Source organism: Lissotriton vulgaris, chromosome 10, assembly GCF_964263255.1.
Source record: "Lissotriton vulgaris chromosome 10, aLisVul1.2, whole genome shotgun sequence".
Classification (NCBI taxonomy): domain Eukaryota; kingdom Metazoa; phylum Chordata; class Amphibia; order Caudata; family Salamandridae; genus Lissotriton; species Lissotriton vulgaris.
In genome coordinates, this window is record NC_141698.1 from 276,718,733 (window position 1) to 276,740,521 (window position 21,789).

At 48.5% G+C, this 21,789-nt stretch overlaps 1 protein-coding gene across 2 annotated transcripts in view; it reads right to left on the reverse strand.

Moving 5' to 3' along the window:
* SCAP (SREBF chaperone) overlaps window positions 1–21,789 on the reverse strand; it is an 833,069-nt gene that overhangs the window by 72,593 nt on the left and 738,687 nt on the right. For both annotated transcript variants that reach the window (XM_086941009.1, XM_086941010.1), the window contains one exon: window positions 4,787–4,953. In XM_086941009.1, the coding sequence (XP_086797135.1) occupies window positions 4,787–4,953 (167 nt within the window). The remainder of the gene's footprint in view (window positions 1–4,786; window positions 4,954–21,789) is intronic.

Here is a 21,789-nt window from a genome sequence, read left to right on the forward strand (position 1 = left end):
TGAACTCCTGGTAGGTGTTCTGCTAACAGATAGATCTTTTGAGGAATGGCCCATCTCCAAATGTCCTGTGCTAGTTTGGATAGTTGGAGAGAGTGGGTCCCCCCCTGTTTTTGAATATAATACATTGCAGTCATGTTGTCTGTTCTGATCAGGACTGCCTTGCTTGTTATTTGCATTTGGAAAGCCTTTAGTGCTAGAAATACTGCTAATAGTTCCAGGTAGTTGATGTGCAGTTTCTTTTGCTGCACACTCCACTTCCCCTGCACTGTGTATTTGTCCATATGCGCTCCCCATCCGGAGAGCGATGCGTCCGCTGTTATTATCACTTGTGGAATTGGCTCTAGGAACGACCGTCCCTTGGAAATGTTTTCTGTGCTCCACCACTTCAGAGAGCGATACGTCCGGTCGTTTACCAACACCAGATCTGTAATCTGACCTTGAGCCTGATTCCACTGTGTCGCTAGACACTTCTGTAGTGGACGCATTTGTAGCCTGGCATGTGGTATTAGCAGTATGCAGGAGGACATCATGCCTAACAGTTGCATAAACACTCGTGCTGGTAGTGAGTGTTGTGGTTGAAATCTTTGTATTAACCCGACCATTGTCTGTATCCTGATTGGGTTGGGGTATGCTATTGCCTTTTCTGTGTCTATCGTAGCCCCCAGGTGAATCTGGTTTGGTTGCAGGTGTGACTTTTTGTAGTTCACCGTAAACCCTAGGTGGTGCAGCAATTGAATTGTCTTCTGTGTGTTGTGAAGGCATTCTTCTTGTGACTTGGCCTTTATTAGCCAATCGTCCAAGTAGGGGAAGACATGTATTTGTTGTCTTCTTAGGTGTGCTGCCACCACAGCTAGGCATTTTGTGAAAACTCTCGGTGCTGTTGTGACACCGAACGGAAGGACTTTGAACTGATAGTGTTGTCCTTCTACTACAAATCTTAGGTATTTTCTGTGGGCTTTGTGAATTGGGATATGAAAGTAAGCGTCTTTTAGATCCAGTGTAGAAAGAAAGTCCCCTTTCTTCAGTAAAGGGAGTACTTGTTGGAGCGTGACCATGTGGAAATGCTCCGAATTTATGTAAGCATTGAGAGGTCTGAGGTCCAATATTGGTCTTAGGGACCCGTCTTTTTTGGGGATTAGGAAGTATAGAGAGTATACTCCTGTCCCTTGTTGATTTTTTGGGACCTTCACTATTGCATGCTTTTGTAGAAGTGCTAGTACTTCTTTTAACAATGTCAGATGATCCTGACTCATTGGACGCTGTTTGGGGGGGATGTTTGGTGGGGTAGCTGTGAGTTCCAGGCAATAACCATGTTGGATAATCTGTCTCACCCACTTGTCTGATGTGATGTTTTCCCAGACAGGTAGGAACTGTGATAGACGTCCCCCGACCGGTGTTATGTGGTCTGGGGGGAGTTCTATGAAGTCACTGTTTTGGGGTTGAGGCGTTGCGGTTGTTATTATTTCCGCGGCCTCTACCTTTGTTGTTGTTACCCCTGTAATTTCCTCTTGAATTGCCTCTGGGTGATGTAGGTGTGAAAGAGGTGGATTGCTGATGTGTTCCTGTATTTTTTGAGCCCCCTCTATAGGTGGATCTACGAAAGGAACCTCTTTGTGTTGGCTGTTGCAATGCTCCCATTGACTTCGCCGTTTCAGTATCTTTTTTCATTTTTTCTAAGGTCTCATCTGTGTTTGAACCAAAAAGTGTCTTTTGATCAAATGGTTGGTTCAGTAAGGACGTTTGTACTTCCTGTTTGAATCCTGAGATTCTAAGCCATGCATGTCTCCTTAACATGACACTGGTGTTGATGGATCTTGCTGCAGTGTCTGCTGCGTCTAGGGCGCACTTAATGGAAGTATTAGTTATTATTTTACCTTCCTGTATTAACTGATCTGCCTTTTTCTGATGTTCTTTGGGGAGATGTGTGATGAGTTTTTCTAATTCATCATAATGTGCCCTGTCATAACGTGCAAGTAGTGCCTGTGTATTGGCTATACGCCAGCTATTTGCCGCTTGTGATGCTACTCTCTTGCCTGATGCATCTATTAATTTTGACTCTTTATCAGGTGGAGGAGCCTCTCCTGTAGATAATGAGTTTGCTCTTTTACGAGCGTTTGAGACTACAAGCGAGTCCAGAGGTACATGCCCTTTGATAAATATTGGATCCTTTGGAGCCGCCTTATATTTTTTATCAATTCTTGGGTTTAACACCCTAGCCCTCACTGGGTCTTTGAATATTTCTTCTGTGTGACTGAGAAGACCCTTCAACATAGGAAGAGTACCTGATGTTCTTTGTGCATAAGGTAGCGTCTCTAACAGGAAATCCTCTATTTGAGGTTCTGTATGTATATCTACTTTATGATATTTTGCTGCCCTATTAATGAGCTGTACAAACCCTGTGTTATCATCAGGTGGTGAAGGCTTAGAGGGATATAACTCTGGGTCGTTGTCCTCATCTGACCCTACGTCATAATTTTCCCATGGGTCATCCTCATCTGGGATGGTTTCATCATCCCCTTGAGGTTCTCCCTCTCCTGGATCACTGTCTACATCAGACTGAGGTGTAGATGGTCTTGGTGTGGAAGGTGTAGGAATATTTGGCATAGTGTGAGGAATAGGAGAAGAGGGTGTGACTTTAGGTCGAGGAGAAGCAGGAGGAGTTGTATTTGTCCTCAGTGTTCTCTTTTTTGAAGGAAGAGATTTATCTTTTGTCTGTTCATTCTTTCTCTTCTTCGTCACTACTTTGCCAGTTTGCGGATCGATAAACAAAATCTTTTGTTTGGGATCTGTCTGTTGCTCCTGAATCGGTACCGAAGGTCCTGGTTCCGAAAGGTGCTTATGTTTTCGATCGTCAGTGTTCGGTGTTTTCGGCACCGAGTGTCTACTCGATTCCGACTTCCTAGGTATCGAGTGAGTCTTGGACGACGAATCATGTTTCTGTTTCGACATGGAATGTTTCGATACCGAGACTTCCCTTGTATGGAGCTTCGGTGTCGAAGTCGATGTCGACCTTTTCTCGGATCCGACATGGTGGGAGGCCGAGTGTTTCGGTTTCAGTTTCGGTTTCGTTGCCGGGCGCGAGGGCGGGGCGTCGGAAACTTTTTTCTGCGGTTTGACCGGGCTCGAAGGCGGGGTCGTTACCGCACGGGGTCGGTTTTTCGGTAAGGGGACGTCGTCACTCACGGTTTGTTGCACGTCGAGTTCTTCAACATCCGATTGGTCCCCTTCCGACCCCGACTGATCCTCTTCTTCCTCAATTTGTTCGTCTCCGAACAGCTCCGGGATCGCCTCCGACTGCATTCTGGAAACCTGGTGTCTTCTAGCTCGACGATTTCTAATCGTTAGCTTGGAGGAGAATGCTGCGCAGGCTTCGCAGTCCCTGGATTCGTGTTCAGGCAATAGACAGAGGTTGCACACCTCGTGTAGGTCCTTGTGTGGGAACTTAGCACCACACGTTGGACATTTTTTGAATGGAGTCCTTTCCATGGACCCCGGGCTTGACTGCGTCGAGAAAGGCCTCCTGTTCGTCGACGTAGATCAAAGTTTTTTCTCTTCGATTTTGAATTCGCAACGCGTCGGAATGGAAATGAAACGCGTTCGATAACAATACCGTCGAATTGGAAAGGGAATACAGCCGATAAATCACTTTTCTCTGAAGTTGATCTGGAGCGTCTCGATCCTCATCCGAACCCGATGGCGGAAAAAAAACAATCTAAGGATGGAGCCGATGCCCATGCGCACTACCAGCCAAGGGAGGAGTCACCAAGATACAAAAGACTCTCCAAGAGAAAAACAAAGTGCAATCATCCGAGCCCAACACCAGATGGCGATCTATTCATAATGTACCATCTGCAGCCCATATGCCTCGAACATAATGTACACTTCTGCGGTAATGGCTTGTTGAGAGACAAACAGGTGGGTCCCCTACTCCAGACGGGCATAACTCACCTTGTGAAGCTAAGCCTTGGTGCACAACAAGAAGACTCATATGATAACCTTGGAAATTATGTTGAAATAGAAACTCAAAAACCTAAAGACATTTCTTGGAGGAATGATAGAGTGACCATTTATGGATATGCCATAACAAGTTGATAATATCTTTGTCTTTTATTCAGCAGAAATTGCATTGGTTGCAGATCAAATATGCAATTCTTCCCACTGCACCTTCACACTATCCATTTACTATCTCTCATTTTATTAAGCCCCTACAAAGAATCTACAGATGCACTTTTCAGTAAAGCTCTTTATGTAGCCTTCTGGCTGGCCTCTTTTAATCTTACTTCCTCCCTTTCCAATAACAGTTAAAAAAAATCATTTTTTTAAAATCACATCAAGTAATATTTTAAAATATTCCAGCCTGCCCAGTCCAATGAAATCATGGGAAACTAGAGAATACTTAATGTTGCGGGTGTTGGGGGCTAACAAGGAAGGAGAGAAGAAGGTTCCGGAAAAAAGGAATGAAAAAAGGAGACATAGGAGAGGACAGGGTAATGGAGAGATGTGAAAGAGATAGTGTAGGCAAAATGCAATGGACAGGATAGAAGGTAATGCCAGATGCAAGTCCACATACACACTGATGTATTATCCATCAACATGCACTACAGGAATGATATCCAATCACATGCAATGTCACAATGCAGCCCATTCACATATTGCTTTATTGATGTATGTCTAGCATTAGAGATTATTGTACATGCACACTGGTAGTGATTCTGGTTTACACATGCACTCTCTTCATATCCCTTCTCACTACTGGATCCATACACCCAAAGGCACAAGTACTGACTCTCAGAGTGTGATCCTGGCTGCCTGTCACCAGCCGCCCAGCTGCTGCTTTCAGTGCAGTAATAGGCTTCTGATGGGCACAAGGCACCGTGTGAGTGAGCTGGCACCGGATGACATCCTCACTGCTGTACATGGGGGAAGATGGCACACTGCTTCGGTGTGGACTCCCTGTAAGGAGAAAAATAATGTGCATGAGTTACAAATGCATCAAAGACTCGGGGTGGGAGGAAGGGGCATACTCAAGTACAGGGATTAAACCCTTCACCTGGAAGGTGCTCATTCACCTGCAATCAAATGTACATGCAGAACAATTCAGAGACATAAGGGTAAATGTTACACCACATTAGGTCAGCCGTCTACTGGAAGATGGGCATCTTCTAAAAGAAGTGAAAGCCACCTCAAAAGGAATGCTCTCTCAAATGAAATCAATCTCTACCCACAGGAATCTGTTCATAAGAGGACCTCTTCACAACGGGTGAGTTCACTCAAGAAGGATTATAATCACACTAGCCAGCTCACACCAGCAATTTACCATAATGGTGGGAGCAACACATTGAGGAAGCTGCTGCTCGAGTAGATAATCTACCCGTGTGGCAGAAGGAGCAGCACCCTTTTGCGCTGCTCATGGTGCCATTCGCTCTGATTTTCTAGTGTGGGACAAACCTGGCGCTAAAAATCAGGACCAACTGAGCGACCTAATGCATTCCACCGCTTGCGGAACTCCGCATAGTGAGGCGGATTTTTCAGGTCACTTCATGGAACTCCGCCCAGGCCTAATTATGTGATTCCTCTCTAACAGGATACATTTAGCTTTCCCCAGACTCTAGTTAGTGACTTGCATATCAAGTAAAAGCTGCTCCTCCTGCCTCTTGCGGACTCAGTTTCAAAAGGCAATCTGGTCAACCAGTGAACAGCAGGCTGCTGTTTAATCAGGTCAAAAATGCCTTCATACTCAACCTAACAGGGTGCAACAACATAACGCTTAACTAGAGTGCAATGGCATTCTTTCCCCGCTATCTAGGACTCAACAGCATCCCAAATCAGAACACAATAGTGTCCGCCTGCAAAAGGAAAATGCTTCTTACGAGTATGCATCTGTTCTTGGCATGTAGAGCTGCAGATTTACACACTATGCATAGATCGCCATATGGTGTTGGGTCCGGATGTTTGCAGTTTGTTATTGTCCTGGAACAAGTCTTTGGAAGTCACGAGATAGATGACTCCTCCTTTGGACAACAGTGCGCATGGGCATCAACTCCATCTTCAGATTGTTTTTTCGCAAGAAGGGAAATGATGGAGTTTTGTGAGAACATAAAGAGATGTCCATGTATGTTATATTTAATTAAGATAATACTGGAACAGATAAAGGTAGCCAGGGAGGTGGGTGGGTGTGTGTGAATTGACAGCTCGACATGCCAAGAACAGATGCATACTGGTAAGTAGCATTTTCCGTTCGAGGCATATGAGCTGCAGATCACACACTATGCATAGATTGCATATCAGTACTGTCCCTTTTAGCGGCGACCACCAGTATCTGTTGCAGTAGTCTGAAATAATGTTTTGAGTACAGCCTGGCCCACACTAGCTTGTTGTTATGCTTGCACATTGTAATGAATGTGCCATTTAGAATGGCCTGATTATGACCGTTGCCCATCACCATCCATCACCATCTCAGTATATTTCGACCTAATATAGTGATGTGTAGGTCTGCGTAGTAAGAATAAGCTACAAAGTAGGGCTTGATTGTGTCCCTTTCTGTTTCTGACTTTATCTTACTTAACGGCAGTGCTTGCTATTGGCTTTGGCATAATCTTATGCCGTCTTGCATACTAATTCCGCTCTTTACAGGAATAGTGGCCTATGCTTGAGAGACTCCATTTTCTAAGCTGTAGCCATCTTCTGAGCCTTTCTAGGTGAGAAGCCATGTTTTGCTTTTCACTTGTTTTTCGCACTTCGTAGACTGGTAGGAACTGGTTCTGGTCAGAGGAATGTGCTCGCTCTGCTCTGAAGCCATAACAGACGCCTGGCCAGCTGAAGCTGTGGCCTTGGTGTGGAGTGGTACAGACTCTGATGGGAAAAAGGGGGCGAGGCTCACAGGAGCTTCGTCTTACGTTTCCATTGGTACTAAACGAGGTGTCTGGGTTCTGATCGGTGGAAGTCCACCACAGGGCAGACGTGCAGCTGTGACGGTGGGGCGAATGGTGTCACCCTGTCTCCTGATTCGGCCGGAGAAACGGGCTTCCCTCTGGCGAAGTGGAAGCGGGATGAATAGACAGTTGGTGAGGTGTTCCACTAATTCTTATATTCCTACTGATCTTGTCTAACTATCTTCTTCTGTTTTCAGGTTCTATACATTAATATACATATAATTTCTATATATGTTTTAATGATTGCGTTTAGCAATTGCCTAGGTGTTAGTTTGTGGATCGATATATTTATATAGTACAGTTTGGCCTACCGTGTATCATGTACTAATAAAATACCCCAGAGAATATAATTATTTGTCTGTTTTCCTTGGGACGGGAGGTTTGGACTCTTCTTAGCCAAATGCTTATGTTTAGAAGGATGGGTAAGTTCCCTTCTAGCAGGTAATTGTGTATTGGGAAGTTGTTCTGCTCCTAACCAGGGAGTGTAAATTCTAATTCTTCCACCCCCAGCCTTGTTATGAGAGGTATTGTGTTAGTTGTATATGGTTCTTCCTAGGCGAGTATTCTGTAGCGGAGAGGATCGGCTAATTGCTTCACGCTCAGCGCCTGTCGCTAGGAAGATTGTTATTGTGTGAGTTCTCTCAGCAAGGGCTAAGACATAGAAAGAGTTTGTAACACGGCGCCTCCCGCGTCACCTCCCGCGCCCGAGAATTCCAACATGGCGCCTGCGATCGGACACCAGGAAAAGGAGGTCGGCAGTCTAGCCCCGAAAGACACTGGATTGCCGGCTCAGGAAGAGGAGGGGCGAGAAGAGGGAGAAAAGGACGTCACGGAGATGATCGCGTCTCTACACTGGTTGGAGGAGGAATTGGAGCTGCGGAGAGAAGGAGACCAGGAGGAGGAGAAACCCAAGGAGCTGGAGCTGCGGGGAAGAGAGAAATGCTGGGAGAAGCAGTCCAGGAGGAAGAGGACACGCCGACTAAAGAACCGCCTAGAGGCAAGGTCCCAGAGTCAAGCCGGTCTGAGGAGGAGGACGGCCAGGCTCCCCTTGCCACGGCCCGGGAGGGTCGTGGCCAGCCACAGTCAAGGTCGTGGCCAGCCACAGTCAAGCACCTCTCTCTCCATATTTTTCCACGGGCTGGTGGAGGTTGGGGCGGTGAAGGACACCTGTATGTACATGTGCACCCAGCCACATATCCCCCTTCACGTGTTTTCCCTGACACCCTACACAACACAGCCCTTTAAAACACAACCAAACCCCAGGTGACGGCACTGACTACCTATACCCTTTCATATTTAAACAACATTCGTCTTTTCCTCCGAGGACCCGGCCTATTGACCACTTCCCCTACATTCAGTGGGGCAGGAAGAAGAGAACACAAGGATATCTCCTAGCAAGACAGAGGGAGGGAGAGACTGACCCAGGAACCTAGAGACTAAGGACAAGGAGTCCCTCCAATTTATTTGACTTATTGACTTTCATGGACCTTTTGTTTCATTTCTATATATATGTTTTTTTTAATATCATTAAAAACCCCTATCTAACCATCCCTGACTTGCTCCTCTATATGACCACGCGACCACAGTGGTGTCAGAAGTGGGATTTGGTCATTTAAGATTACCATGACCCAACCCATCACCATGGAAGCAATGGTGGCCCAGTTGGCCACAGACTCCTGCAGCTGGTCATTGAACGCCAAAACCAAGAAGCACAAAAAGAAAGGGAAGCCTTCCAAACTGCCCTAAAAGAACAGCTCTTCTCACGTCCTACCAGCAGGCCCAAGACATCGCCATCTTACACCTCACCAATGCTATAAATACAGCCCAGGTCCACCCCAACATACCCAGTTCAGTGTTACAAAAATATCAGGAGGGGGAGGACCCAGACTACTTCTTTGTTAATTTTGAAAGGGTGAGCCACCACAGCCGCTAGGCCCCCTGAGCGATGTGGCCAGTATATAGCCCCCCCTCCTATCTGGCGAACTCCAGGCCCCCTATCAGGCCGCCAATCCCTCTGGCCTTACACCCTAACCCGAGATTAAGAAGACCATTCTCGAGAGGTTAGGATTTGATTCAGAGTACTATAGGGAAATGTTTCATAGAGAAAAGTGGGTGACGGGCGACAACCCCAGAGCACTTTATTACCGTATCATGGACCTAGGAGAAAGATGGTTACAACCTAGTAAGTCCCCTGTTGAGGAAATCACGGAGAAGGTGTACTTTGAGCAGTACGTGGAGGCCCTTCCCCCACACACCCGGGCATGGCTAAAGCAACACCCTCACTTGACGGTACAGAGCGCTGTGGAACTGGCCTGTGCCTACCATAGGTCACCCAACTTCAGGGACCGACCCGTAAAGACTCAGACTTCGACAACCCAGAGGACTGTCCCCAGACAGAACGAGAACAGGGTTACCACACAGGCAAAAGGAATAACGAGAACACCTATACACCCCGTCCCTACCCCGGCAGGCCCTCAGTGCTTTAAGTGTCTAGAGTGGGAGCATATTGCTAGAAATTGTCCGGTTAAGAATGAGGGAGTTGAGCCCATGGAGGTTGGATTAACCCGGGGTTGAGTACTTGCCACAGGGGGTGTACAGCCATGATATAGAAAGACCATCCGCCTTAACGGCAAAATCATAGACGCCCTGCTGGACACCGGATGCCACCACACAGTAGTCTCCAGGGAACTGGTCACTATCAATCATATCACGGACGAAACCCAAATACAGGTGTTCTGTGTACATGGAGACATCCGTTTGTATTCAGTGGCCAATGTCCTGATGGAGATAGATGGGGACCCAAAGGTATATCGAGTAGGGATGGTACCGGCCCTTCAAGAAAACGTTCTCCTTGGAACGGATATACACAGATTCCATGAGTATTTGACAGACATAGCCCAGGAAAAGCAGGAAACCAACTGGTTGAAGGAAGCACCCTTCTATACAGCTGAGATAACCCAAAAGGCGACTAAAACACCAAAGACCAGATCAGAAAAAAGGAAAGAGCGCATAGCATATTCAATGGCCTTGTCCTCCCCTGTCACCTGTCTTCTTTCCTCCCAAGACGAAAGAGAGTGGCCAGGCTGGAGTTTTAGGACAGCGCAACAGGAGGATAGTACCCTGACACATGCCTGGAACCAAGCCTGCGAAGAAGAACCCCAGAAGGTAGGCCCGTACTTTTGATTAAAGAAAGGGATTCTCTATAGGATTAGCGGGGATAAATTAGAAAAAAAGGAGCAGTTACTCATTCCCCTAGCCTTCAGAGAGCAAGCCTTACACATAGCCCATAGCCAGGCTGGGGTGGACACTATGGTCAAGAACATACCCTCCGGTACTTATTGGGAAAATTCTATTGGCCAGGGGTATAAAAGGAAGTGGCCAGGTTCTGTGCCGCGTGTTCAAGGTTTCAATTAGTCAACCCCTCAACAGACAAAAAGGCCCCGTTTTGACCCTTACCTATTATAGACGTCCCGTTTAAACGGGTAGGAATGGACATAGTGGGGCCCCTTATACCCTCAGCCAGGGGACACCAATATATATTAGTTCTGGTAGATTATTCCACACGGTACCCCCGAAACAATACCCCTAACAAGCATGACCACCCCATCGGTTGCTCAAGCCCTTATCTCATTCTTCTCTAGGGTCGGGTTTCCATCCGAAATCCTAACCGACCAGGGAACCCCCTTTATGTCTTGTTTGATGAGGAAGTATGTAAGCTTCTGGTTATCCAACAAATCCGCACAGCGGTATATCATCCCCAGACAGACGGTTTAGTGGAATGCTATAACCGGACTATAAAGACTATATTGAGGAAATGTATCACCGACACAGGAAAAGATTGGGACCGTAAGCTCCCTATAGCGCTGTTCGCCATACGAACACATGAGCAAAAATGCACAGGTTTCAGCCCCTTTGAGTTAGTGTTTGGACATAAACCACACACCATTTTAGACATGGCAGCCGAGCAGTGGACGGAGGAAGAAGATGAGGGGAAACTATTATTAGCGTACTCCAATGCCTTAAAAAAAAACCTTGCTACTCTAAGGGAGGAAGTCCAACAAAATATGGAGAAGGCCCAACAAAGACAGAGGTGTATTACAACAAAAACAGCCGGTTAAGACAATTAACTGTGGGAGAAAGGGTCCTCATACTTTTGCCCTCCTCGGACAAAAAGCTACTAGCGGCCTGGCAAGGACCCTACACTGTGATGAGTCAAGTAACCCCTGTTACCTATAAAATCGCAGTTCCCAGAACAGGATCCAAGGGACAAGTGTTTCACATTAATCTAGTAAAAAAATGGGAAGAACACTCTCCTCAAAGTAAAAATGGTGTTACATCTGTTAAAGTCATTACCTGTTCAAAGCCCATAGAGATACCTCTCCAGCCTTCTGGCTTACTGTCTCAGGAATGGCCAGGAACAGGAGAAACTCTTAGCAATAGACTGAGGGGACAGTTATACTCCCTATTGGACCGTTTTCCGGGGCGTAGTTCTAGTCATCTGGGAAGAACCACCCTGGTAACCCATGACATAAAAACAGAAGAAGGGAAAGTGATAAAACTAAGGCCATATCGTATACCAGCAGCCAGACGCGAGGCGGTAAAGAACGAAGTAGACACAATGCTACAGGCATAGAGCCCTCAAAGAGTAACTGCTCCTCCCAAGTAATGTTAGTACCCAAACCTGATGGGAGCCTACGCTTTTGCATTGACTTCCGCCAACTAAACGCCCACTCCAAATTCGATAGCTATCCCATGCCGAGAGTTGATGAGCTCGTAGTAAGACTAGGAGGGGCCTGTGTTATGTCTACCATCGATTTGACAAAGGGATACTGGCAGATTCCTCTTAGTCCGGCTGCCAAAGAGAAAACAGCCTTTTCCACTCCATCTGGCCTGTATCAATTTAAGGTTATGTCCTTTGGTTTACACGGAGCCCCCGCAACGTTCCAGAGACTAATGGATCTCATTCTACGAGCCCATCAAAAATATGCAGTGGCTTATCTGGATGATATTGTAGTATACAGCCCCGATTGGGAGACGCACCTACAACATCTACAAGGTGTCTTCTCCTCTCTACACCAAGCGGGACTTACGCTCAACCCCAAGAAGACTACTCTAGGAACTGATCGGATAGAGTATTTGGGTTACTCCATACAAGCAGGGACATGAAGGCCTCAGTATACCAACATGGAAGCCATACAAAATATCGCCAGACCAACCACCAAGAAGGATGTACGGGCATTCCTTGGCTTGGTAGGTTATTACAGGCATTTTATCCCAAACTTTTCGTCCCTAGCATGCCCTCTCACAGACTCGTTATCCCACCGATACCCTAACAAACAGGTAGAGTGGAAGGCTGACCAAGAACAAAGCTTCCAGTCCCTGAAATCCCTATTATGTACTGGTCCTGTTTTAATGTGTCCCAATTTTGAGAAACCATTTGTCTTACAAACAGACGCTTCTGACGAGGCCTAGGGGCCATCCTATCACAACCCGACCAACAGGGAGATTTACGACCCGTCCTGTACCTCAGCCGTAAGCTGTTTCCCCGAGAAACCCACTACGTTAACATGGAGAAAGAGTGTTTAGCCATCAAGTGGGCTATGGAAGCCCTACAGTATTACCTATTGGGGCGTACTTTCTTTCTAGTCACTGACCATGCACCTCTCACGTGGCTCGCCACTCACAAAGACACAAACCCCAAGATACTCCGTTGGTTCCTTTCCTTACAGCCCTTTTCTTTTCAGACTCTCCATGCACCCGGACGGACCCAAGGAAATGTGGACTTTTTGTCTCGCTATCCAACGACTGCATGGCCCAATCGTCCATGCTTGGAGGGAAGGCAGTGTAGTGTGGCGCCTCCCGCGTCACCTCCCGCGCCCGAGAATTCCAACATGGCGCCCGCGATCGGATATCAGGAAAAGGAGGTCGGCAGTCTAGCCCCGAAAGACACTGGATTGCCGGCTCAGGAAGAGGAGGGGCGAGAGGAGGGAGAAAAGGATGCCATGGAGACGATTGCATCTCTGCACCGGTTGGAGGAGAAATTGAAGCTGCAGAGAGAAGGAGACCAGAAGTAGGAGAAACCCAAGGAGCCGGAGCTGCGGCGGGAGAGAGAAACGCTGGGAGAAGTAGTCCAGGAGAAAGTTGACACGCCGACTGAAGAACCGCCTAGAGGCAAGTGGAATGAGTGGGAGAGGCGGGAAAGCATAGGCAAATCTGCCTGACCAATTCATCCATATTGCATTGCGTGTGGACAATGGGTGTGGATATCTGGCGGTGAAGCTTGGGCATTTTGTGTTTAAATGTGTGGCGAAGAGATCTATGTCTGGATGTCCCCACGTTTGGAGAAACGGTTGGAGGACTTATGGATGGAGTCCCCACTTGTGAATCTGTTGTGTCTGACGACTTAACAGATCTGCCATTTGATTCTGTATTCCTGGAAGCAGTTGGGCTAAAAGGAATATGTTTTGAGGAATTGCCCATCTCCATATGCTCTGTGCTAGTTGAGAGAACTGCAGAGAGTGCCCCCCCCCTTGTTTTAGTAGATAATACATCGCTGTTACTTTGTCTGTCCGGACTAAAACAGCTTTGTTTGATACGTGTTTCTGGAATGCTTTTAATGCCAGAAATATTGCTAGTAGCACCAAATGATTGATGTGGAGTAGCTTTTGCTGTGGTGTCCACCTGCCCTGTATGGTGTGGTGTAGTAGATGAGCTCCCCAGTCGGTGAGCAATGTGTCTGCTGTTAACACGATTTGTGGAACCGGCTCTAGGAACGGTCGCCCTTTGGAAAGGTTTTGGGTGTTCCACCACTGCAGAGAGCAATGTGTGCGGCCGTCCACCAACACCAGATCTGTTATCAGTCCTTGAGCTTGGTTCCACTGATGTGCTAAGCATTCCTGTAAGGGGCACATTTGGAGCCTTGCATGAGGTACTATGAATATGCAAGAGGCCATCATCCTTATTAGTTGCATAAACACTCAAGCTGGCAGTGAGTGTTGCGGTTGGAATTTTGAATACTTGCTATCCTGTCTAGATTGGGATATGCTAGGCCTTTTGAGGTGTCTATTGTGGCACCTACATATTGTTGTGTGCGGGATGGTTGAAGGTGAGACTTTGGGAGATTTATTGTAAACTTTAAGTCGTGAAGTAATTGGATTGTGGTGTGCGTGATTTACACACTGGGTATGTGACTTGGCTTTTATGAGCCAGTCGTCCAAGTATGGGAAGACGTGAATTTATTGTCTTCTTGAGTGGGCAGATATCACGGCTAGACATTTTGTGAATACTCTGGGTGCTGTGGTGACTCCGAATGGGAGAACCTTGAATTGATAATGCTGACCGTCCATTACAAACCGAAGATATTTCCTGTGAGCAGGGTGAATGGGAATGTGGAAGTAGGCGTCTTTGAGATCTAAAGTGGAAGGAAATAGATTGTTTGAGTAGGGGAAGGACCTGTTGAAGAGTGACCATGTGAAAATGGTCTGATTGTATGTATAGGTTTAATGGTCTGAGGTCTAAGATGGGTCTCAGGGTTCCATCCTTCTTTGGGATTAGAAAATACAGGGGGTGAACTCCTGTGTTTTGATGGTGAAGGGGAACTGGTTCTATTGCATGTTTGTGCAGTAGGGAAAACATTAAATGTTCCGTTGACATTGGACGCTGTTTGGGTGGTATGTTTGGGGGAGTCGCAGTGAGCTCCAGGCAATATCCGGATTGGATGATTTGTCTCACCCACATGACCGTGGTGATATCATTCCGGACAGGTAGAAACTGGGTTAATCTTTTCCCGACTGGAGTAGATTGGTCCGGGGGGAGCGGCGGGAAGTCATTGTTTGGAGGTGGTGACTGTAAGAGTATTGGTCGTTTTGCCTCTACCTTTGCTGTTATTGCCTCTGTAGCCTCCTCTGTAATAACCTCTGGTAGAGGATGTCTGTGTGGGACTTTTATATGAAATGAGGAGTTATCGGTGTCAAAGCCTCTAGAGGCGCCCCTATAAGAAGAGCGACAAAAGGAACTTTGGGGAGCTTGTGATTGCAAGGCTCCCATTGATTTGGTGGTATCAGTATCTTTTTTCATCTTTTCTAAAGATGAATCCACCGTAGGTCCAAATATCTGTTCTTGGTCAAAGGGTTGGTTCAGTATGGCAGTCTTAACCTCTGGTTTAAACCCCGATATCCTTAGCCAGGCATGGCTGCGTACAAGGACACTGGTAATAATGGCTCCGGAGGCTGTATCTGCACCATCTAGAGCACATGAAATGGAGGTATTGGTTACTAGTTTACCTTCTTGTATGAGATCAGAGGCTCTTGTCTTATATTGATCTGGAAGGTATTGTAGTAGGGTCTCTAGTTCATCATCGTGCGCCACATCGTACCTAGCTAGTAAAGCCTGTGTGTTGGCAATCCTCCATATGTTGGCTGCTTGTGACGCTGTTCTTTTGGCAGATGCATTCACAAGTTTTGACTCCTTGTCAGGCGGTGGGGTCTCGCCTGAGGTTTTAGAGTTGGCCCTTTTCCTGGCATTGGAAACAACCAAGGGATCTAAGGGAAGCAGTCCCTTCATGTATGCAGGGTCAGTTGGGGTAGCCTTGTACTTTTTTTCTATCCAAGGTTTAATGACTCTAGCCCTTACGGGGTCTTTAAAGACTTCAGGAGCGTGTTTATTTACCCCTTTTAACATTGGTCGAATGGAGGTGAACCTTTGAGATGTTGCAAAAGTGTGAGGAAGTCTATGGGCCTGTGTTAGATGCACAAGTTACTTACCTTCAGTAACTATATATCTGTAAGAAACATTAGTTAGTGTTAGATTCTGTACCTTAGAATATCCCCAGGCGTCAGACTGGATCCGTAAAGTTTTGCGTAGAAGAAAGAGGAGAACCTCTGAAAGGGGGGCAGAAAGGGGATCCACAGCCTTTGCTGTGCACCATGCCACAAATTTGTTCCACCTGCAGGCGTATACCGATTTTGTGGAGTGACGCCTGGATGCCAGAATCACATCACAGACTTCAGGAGGCAAGTCAAATGGCCTCAACTGTCGCCGCTCAATCTCCACACATGGAGGTGGAGACTGGACAGGGTCGGGTGGAGGACCGTCCCCTGCTGCTGCGACAGAAGGTCCTCTTGAAGAGGCAGACAAATCGGGGGATCGACTGACATGCAGAGTAGCTCGGGATACCAGTATCTTCGTGCCCAGTCCGGAGCCACAAGGATAACTTTGGCCCGGTCGCGCCTGATCTTCTTCAGCACTCTGGGCAGATGTGGTATAGGCGGAAAGGCGTACAATAACCCACAGCTCCACTCGTGACGAAAAGCGTCTCTGAGCGAGTGCCGCCTTGGAAATTCCAACGCGCAGAACTGATAACATTGCACATTCTCTTCGGTGGCGTATAGATCTAACCAAGGCTCTCCCCATCGCTGAAGGAGGCCTTGCGCCACGTCCGAGTTCAGACGCCATTCGTGATTCATCATGCACCGGCAGCTGAGTTCGTCCGCCCTGGCGTTCAGGGAACCTGCCAGGTGTTGAACCACCAGGGTGTCGCCCTGGTGTTCCAGCCATTGCCAGAGGCGCAGAGCCTCCTGACAAATGGGTCCATGACCCCACCCCGCCCTGTTTGTTGCAGTACCAGATGGCGGTGGTGTTGTCCATGAACACCTGCACTACACTTCCCCGGACAGAGGGAAGGAATGCCTTCAGTGCAAGTCGGATCGCCCGCAGCTTCAGAAGGTTGATATGGAGCCGGGACTCCGCCGGAGACCAGAGGCCTCTGATCTCCGCCTCTCCCATGTGGATCCCCAGCCCAGGAGGGATGCATCCGTTACTACTACGTGCTCCGGGAGGGGTAGGGAGAGGAATCTGCTGCTGACACAATTGCGGTCCGTGAGCCACCACTGCAACTGTCTCGCAGTGCCCTCCGAGAGCAGGACGTGGACGGACAGGTTGCCCTGATGCTGGGCCCACTGAAACTTCAGGTCCCACTGCAGAGCCCGCATCCGCCACCTGGCGTGATGCACCAGAAGGATGCAGGAGGCCATCAGCCCCAGAAGCCGCAGTGTCAACCTGACCGAGACTCGGGATAAAGGCTGAAAGATCAGAATCAGAGCCTGAATATCCCAAACCCGCTGTTCGGGAGGATAAACCAGAAACTGTACCGAATCCAGAACCGCTCCAATGAAGAGAAGCTTCTGAGACGGACACAGGTGTGACTGCGGCACCTTGATGGAGAACCCCAGCAGGTGCAGGAGGGCGGCCGTAGTCTGGAGGTGTCTGACGACTGTCTGGGGCGAGCCCGCCTTCAACAACCAGTCGTCGAGATAGGGGAAGACTGACACTCCTAATCTGCGCAGATGAGCTGCGACCACCGCCATCATTTTCGTGAACACCCGAAGGGCGCTGGTAAGGCCGAATGGGAGCACGGTAAACTGGAAGTGCTCGCGGCCTACCGTGGACCGCAGGTAACCCCGGTGAGACGGCAGGATGGGGATGTGAAAATATGCGTCCTGCAAGTCTAACGCTACCATCCAGTCCTCTGAGTCTAGAGCAGCTAAGACCTGAGCCAAAGTCAGCATCTGGAACTTCTCCTTCCGGAGATAGCCGTTGATGTTCTGCAGGTCCAAGATAGGGCGAAGGCCCCCTTTGCCCTTTTTGGGAACCGGAAAGTGCTGGGAGTAACAACCACACTCTACTTCTGGCCCAGGAACGCGCTCGATGGCCCCCTGGGCAAAGAGGGCCGTAACTTCCTCTTGCAGAAGCTGCAAGTGATCCCCCGACACACGGTGGTACTGCGGTGGCATGGCTGGAGGGGTCGCCTCGAAGGGGAGGGAGTAGCCCCTTCGGACGATTTGCAGCACCCACCTGTCCGATATGATGGAGCGCCAGTGGAGGAGGTGATGGCGAACCCTGGCGTCGAATGGGCCTGAAAGCTCGGACTAGGAAGGCTTTGAGGCGGATGCTGTGAGGGTAGATGTGGACTGGCCCCTGGCACCGCCACGACGGTTACCACGTCCACCGCCACGCTGGATGTTAGTCTGCGGCCTGTAGCTGGCAGGACGTGAGGGGGCGCCCCTTACTTGGCCACAAAAAGAGCGAAAGGCAGAAGTTTACTAGCACTGGCCCGACAGGCCCAAAGAGTTGGCTGTAGCCCTGGAGTCCATGAAACGCTCAAGCGCACTGTGTGCCTTGTCGCCAAAGAGGCGACGGCCAGCAAACGGCAGGTCCATGAGGGAATTCTGGACATCAGCCAAACAGTTGGCGGACCTCAGCCGGGCGTGGCGACGAACCGCCAATGTCGTGGAAATCACCCTGCTCAGCGAGTCCGTGGTATCCAGCCCACATTGGATAGAGTACCGTGCTGCATCCCGCCCTTCCGCAAGGGCTTGAGCAAGTTTGACCAGGGCCTCCTCCGGGCAAGCTGGCAGCGCGTCCGCGACCGTGTCCCACAGAGAGTGGGTAGAACGGCCCAAAAGGCAAGCGATGTTGACCGACAGCAACCCCAAACTAAGTAAGGAGAACAGATTCTTACCGAACTGCTCATTACTTTTGGATTCCCGATCAGGTGGGGCAGTCGGGTATGCAGTCTGGGAGGTAGAGGCCTGGATAACCAGGCTCTCGGGGGGTAGGGTGGATGGACAGGAAGCTAGAGTCGCCCGGACCGGGCGGTAGCGCCTGGCCACATTCCGATCTACAGGGGGACCTGTAGCGGGCCTGGACCAAGTGCCCAACAGAACGTCAGTAAGGGCCTCGTTAAACGGCAGTTTTGACAAAGGGATACTGGCAGATTCCTCTTAGTCCGGCTGCCAAAGAGAAAACAGCCTTTTCCACTCCATCTGGCCTGTATCAATTTAAGGTTATGTCCTTTGGTTTACACGGAGCCCCCGCAACGTTCCAGAGACTAATGGATCTCATTCTACGAGCCCATCAAAAATATGCAGTGGCTTATCTGGATGATATTGTAGTATACAGCCCCGATTGGGAGACGCACCTACAACATCTACAAGGTGTCTTCTCCTCTCTACACCAAGCGGGACTTACGCTCAACCCCAAGAAGACTACTCTAGGAACTGATCGGATAGAGTATTTGGGTTACTCCATACAAGCAGGGACATGAAGGCCTCAGTATACCAACATGGAAGCCATACAAAATATCGCCAGACCAACCACCAAGAAGGATGTACGGGCATTCCTTGGCTTGGTAGGTTATTACAGGCATTTTATCCCAAACTTTTCGTCCCTAGCATGCCCTCTCACAGACTCGTTATCCCACCGATACCCTAACAAACAGGTAGAGTGGAAGGCTGACCAAGAACAAAGCTTCCAGTCCCTGAAATCCCTATTATGTACTGGTCCTGTTTTAATGTGTCCCAATTTTGAGAAACCATTTGTCTTACAAACAGACGCTTCTGACGAGGCCTAGGGGCCATCCTATCACAACCCGACCAACAGGGAGATTTACGACCCGTCCTGTACCTCAGCCGTAAGCTGTTTCCCCGAGAAACCCACTACGTTAACATGGAGAAAGAGTGTTTAGCCATCAAGTGGGCTATGGAAGCCCTACAGTATTACCTATTGGGGCGTACTTTCTTTCTAGTCACTGACCATGCACCTCTCACGTGGCTCGCCACTCACAAAGACACAAACCCCAAGATACTCCGTTGGTTCCTTTCCTTACAGCCCTTTTCTTTTCAGACTCTCCATGCACCCGGACGGACCCAAGGAAATGTGGACTTTTTGTCTCGCTATCCAACGACTGCATGGCCCAATCGTCCATGCTTGGAGGGAAGGCAGTGTAGTGTGGCGCCTCTCGCGTCACCTCCCGCGCCCGAGAATTCCAACATGGCGCCCGCGATCGGATATCAGGAAAAGGAGGTCGGCAGTCTAGCCCCGAAAGACACTGGATTGCCGGCTCAGGAAGAGGAGGGGCGAGAGGCGGGAGAAAAGGATGCCATGGAGACGATTGCATCTCTGCACCGGTTGGAGGAGAAATTGAAGCTGCAGAGAGAAGGAGACCAGAAGTAGGAGAAACCCAAGGAGCCGGAGCTGCGGCGGGAGAGAGAAACGCTGGGAGAAGTAGTCCAGGAGAAAGTTGACACGCCGACTGAAGAACCGCCTAGAGGCAAGTGGAATGAGTGGGAGAGGCGGGAAAGCATAGGCAAATCTGCCTGACCAATTCATCCATATTGCATTGCGTGTGGACAATGGGTGTGGATATCTGGCGGTGAAGCTTGGGCATTTTGTGTTTAAATGTGTGGCGAAGAGATCTATGTCTGGATGTCCCCACGTTTGGAGAAACGGTTGGAGGACTTATGGATGGAGTCCCCACTTGTGAATCTGTTGTGTCTGACGACTTAACAGATCTGCCATTTGATTCTGTATTCCTGGAAGCAGTTGGGCTAAAAGGAATATGTTTTGAGGAATTGCCCATCTCCATATGCTCTGTGCTAGTTGAGAGAACTGCAGAGAGTGCCCCCCCCCTTGTTTTAGTAGATAATACATCGCTGTTACTTTGTCTGTCCGGACTAAAACAGCTTTGTTTGATACGTGTTTCTGGAATGCTTTTAATGCCAGAAATATTGCTAGTAGCACCAAATGATTGATGTGGAGTAGCTTTTGCTGTGGTGTCCACCTGCCCTGTATGGTGTGGTGTAGTAGATGAGCTCCCCAGTCGGTGAGCAATGTGTCTGCTGTTAACACGATTTGTGGAACCGGCTCTAGGAACGGTCGCCCTTTGGAAAGGTTTTGGGTGTTCCACCACTGCAGAGAGCAATGTGTGCGGCCGTCCACCAACACCAGATCTGTTATCAGTCCTTGAGCTTGGTTCCACTGATGTGCTAAGCATTCCTGTAAGGGGCACATTTGGAGCCTTGCATGAGGTACTATGAATATGCAAGAGGCCATCATCCTTATTAGTTGCATAAACACTCAAGCTGGCAGTGAGTGTTGCGGTTGGAATTTTGAATACTTGCTATCCTGTCTGGATTGGGATATGCTAGGCCTTTTGAGGTGTCTATTGTGGCACCTACATATTGTTGTGTGCGGGATGGTTGAAGGTGAGACTTTGGGAGATTTATTGTAAACTTTAAGTCGTGAAGTAATTGGATTGTGGTGTGCGTGATTTACACACTGGGTATGTGACTTGGCTTTTATGAGCCAGTCGTCCAAGTATGGGAAGACGTGAATTTATTGTCTTCTTGAGTGGGCAGATATCACGGCTAGACATTTTGTGAATACTCTGGGTGCTGTGGTAACTCCGAATGGGAGAACCTTGAATTGATAATGCTGACCGTCCATTACAAACCGAAGATATTTCCTGTGAGCAGGGTGAATGGGAATGTGGAAGTAGGCGTCTTTGAGATCTAAAGTGGAAGGAAATAGATTGTTTGAGTAGGGGAAGGACCTGTTGAAGAGTGACCATGTGAAAATGGTCTGATTGTATGTATAGGTTTAATGGTCTGAGGTCTAAGATGGGTCTCAGGGTTCCATCCTTCTTTGGGATTAGAAAATACAGGGGGTAAACTCCTGTGTTTTGATGGTGAAGGGGAACTGGTTCTATTGCATGTTTGTGCAGTAGGGAAAACATTAAATGTTCCGTTGACATTGGACGCTGTTTGGGTGGTATGTTTGGGGGAGTCGCAGTGAGCTCCAGGCAATATCCGGATTGGATGATTTGTCTCACCCACATGACCGTGGTGATATCATTCCGGACAGGTAGAAACTGGGTTAATCTTTTCCTGACTGGAGTAGATTGGTCGGGGGGGAGCGGCGGGAAGTCATTGTTTGGAGGTGGTGACTGTAAGAGTATTGGTCGTTTTGCCTCTACCTTTGCTGTTATTGCCTCTGTAGCCTCCTCTGTAATAACCTCTGG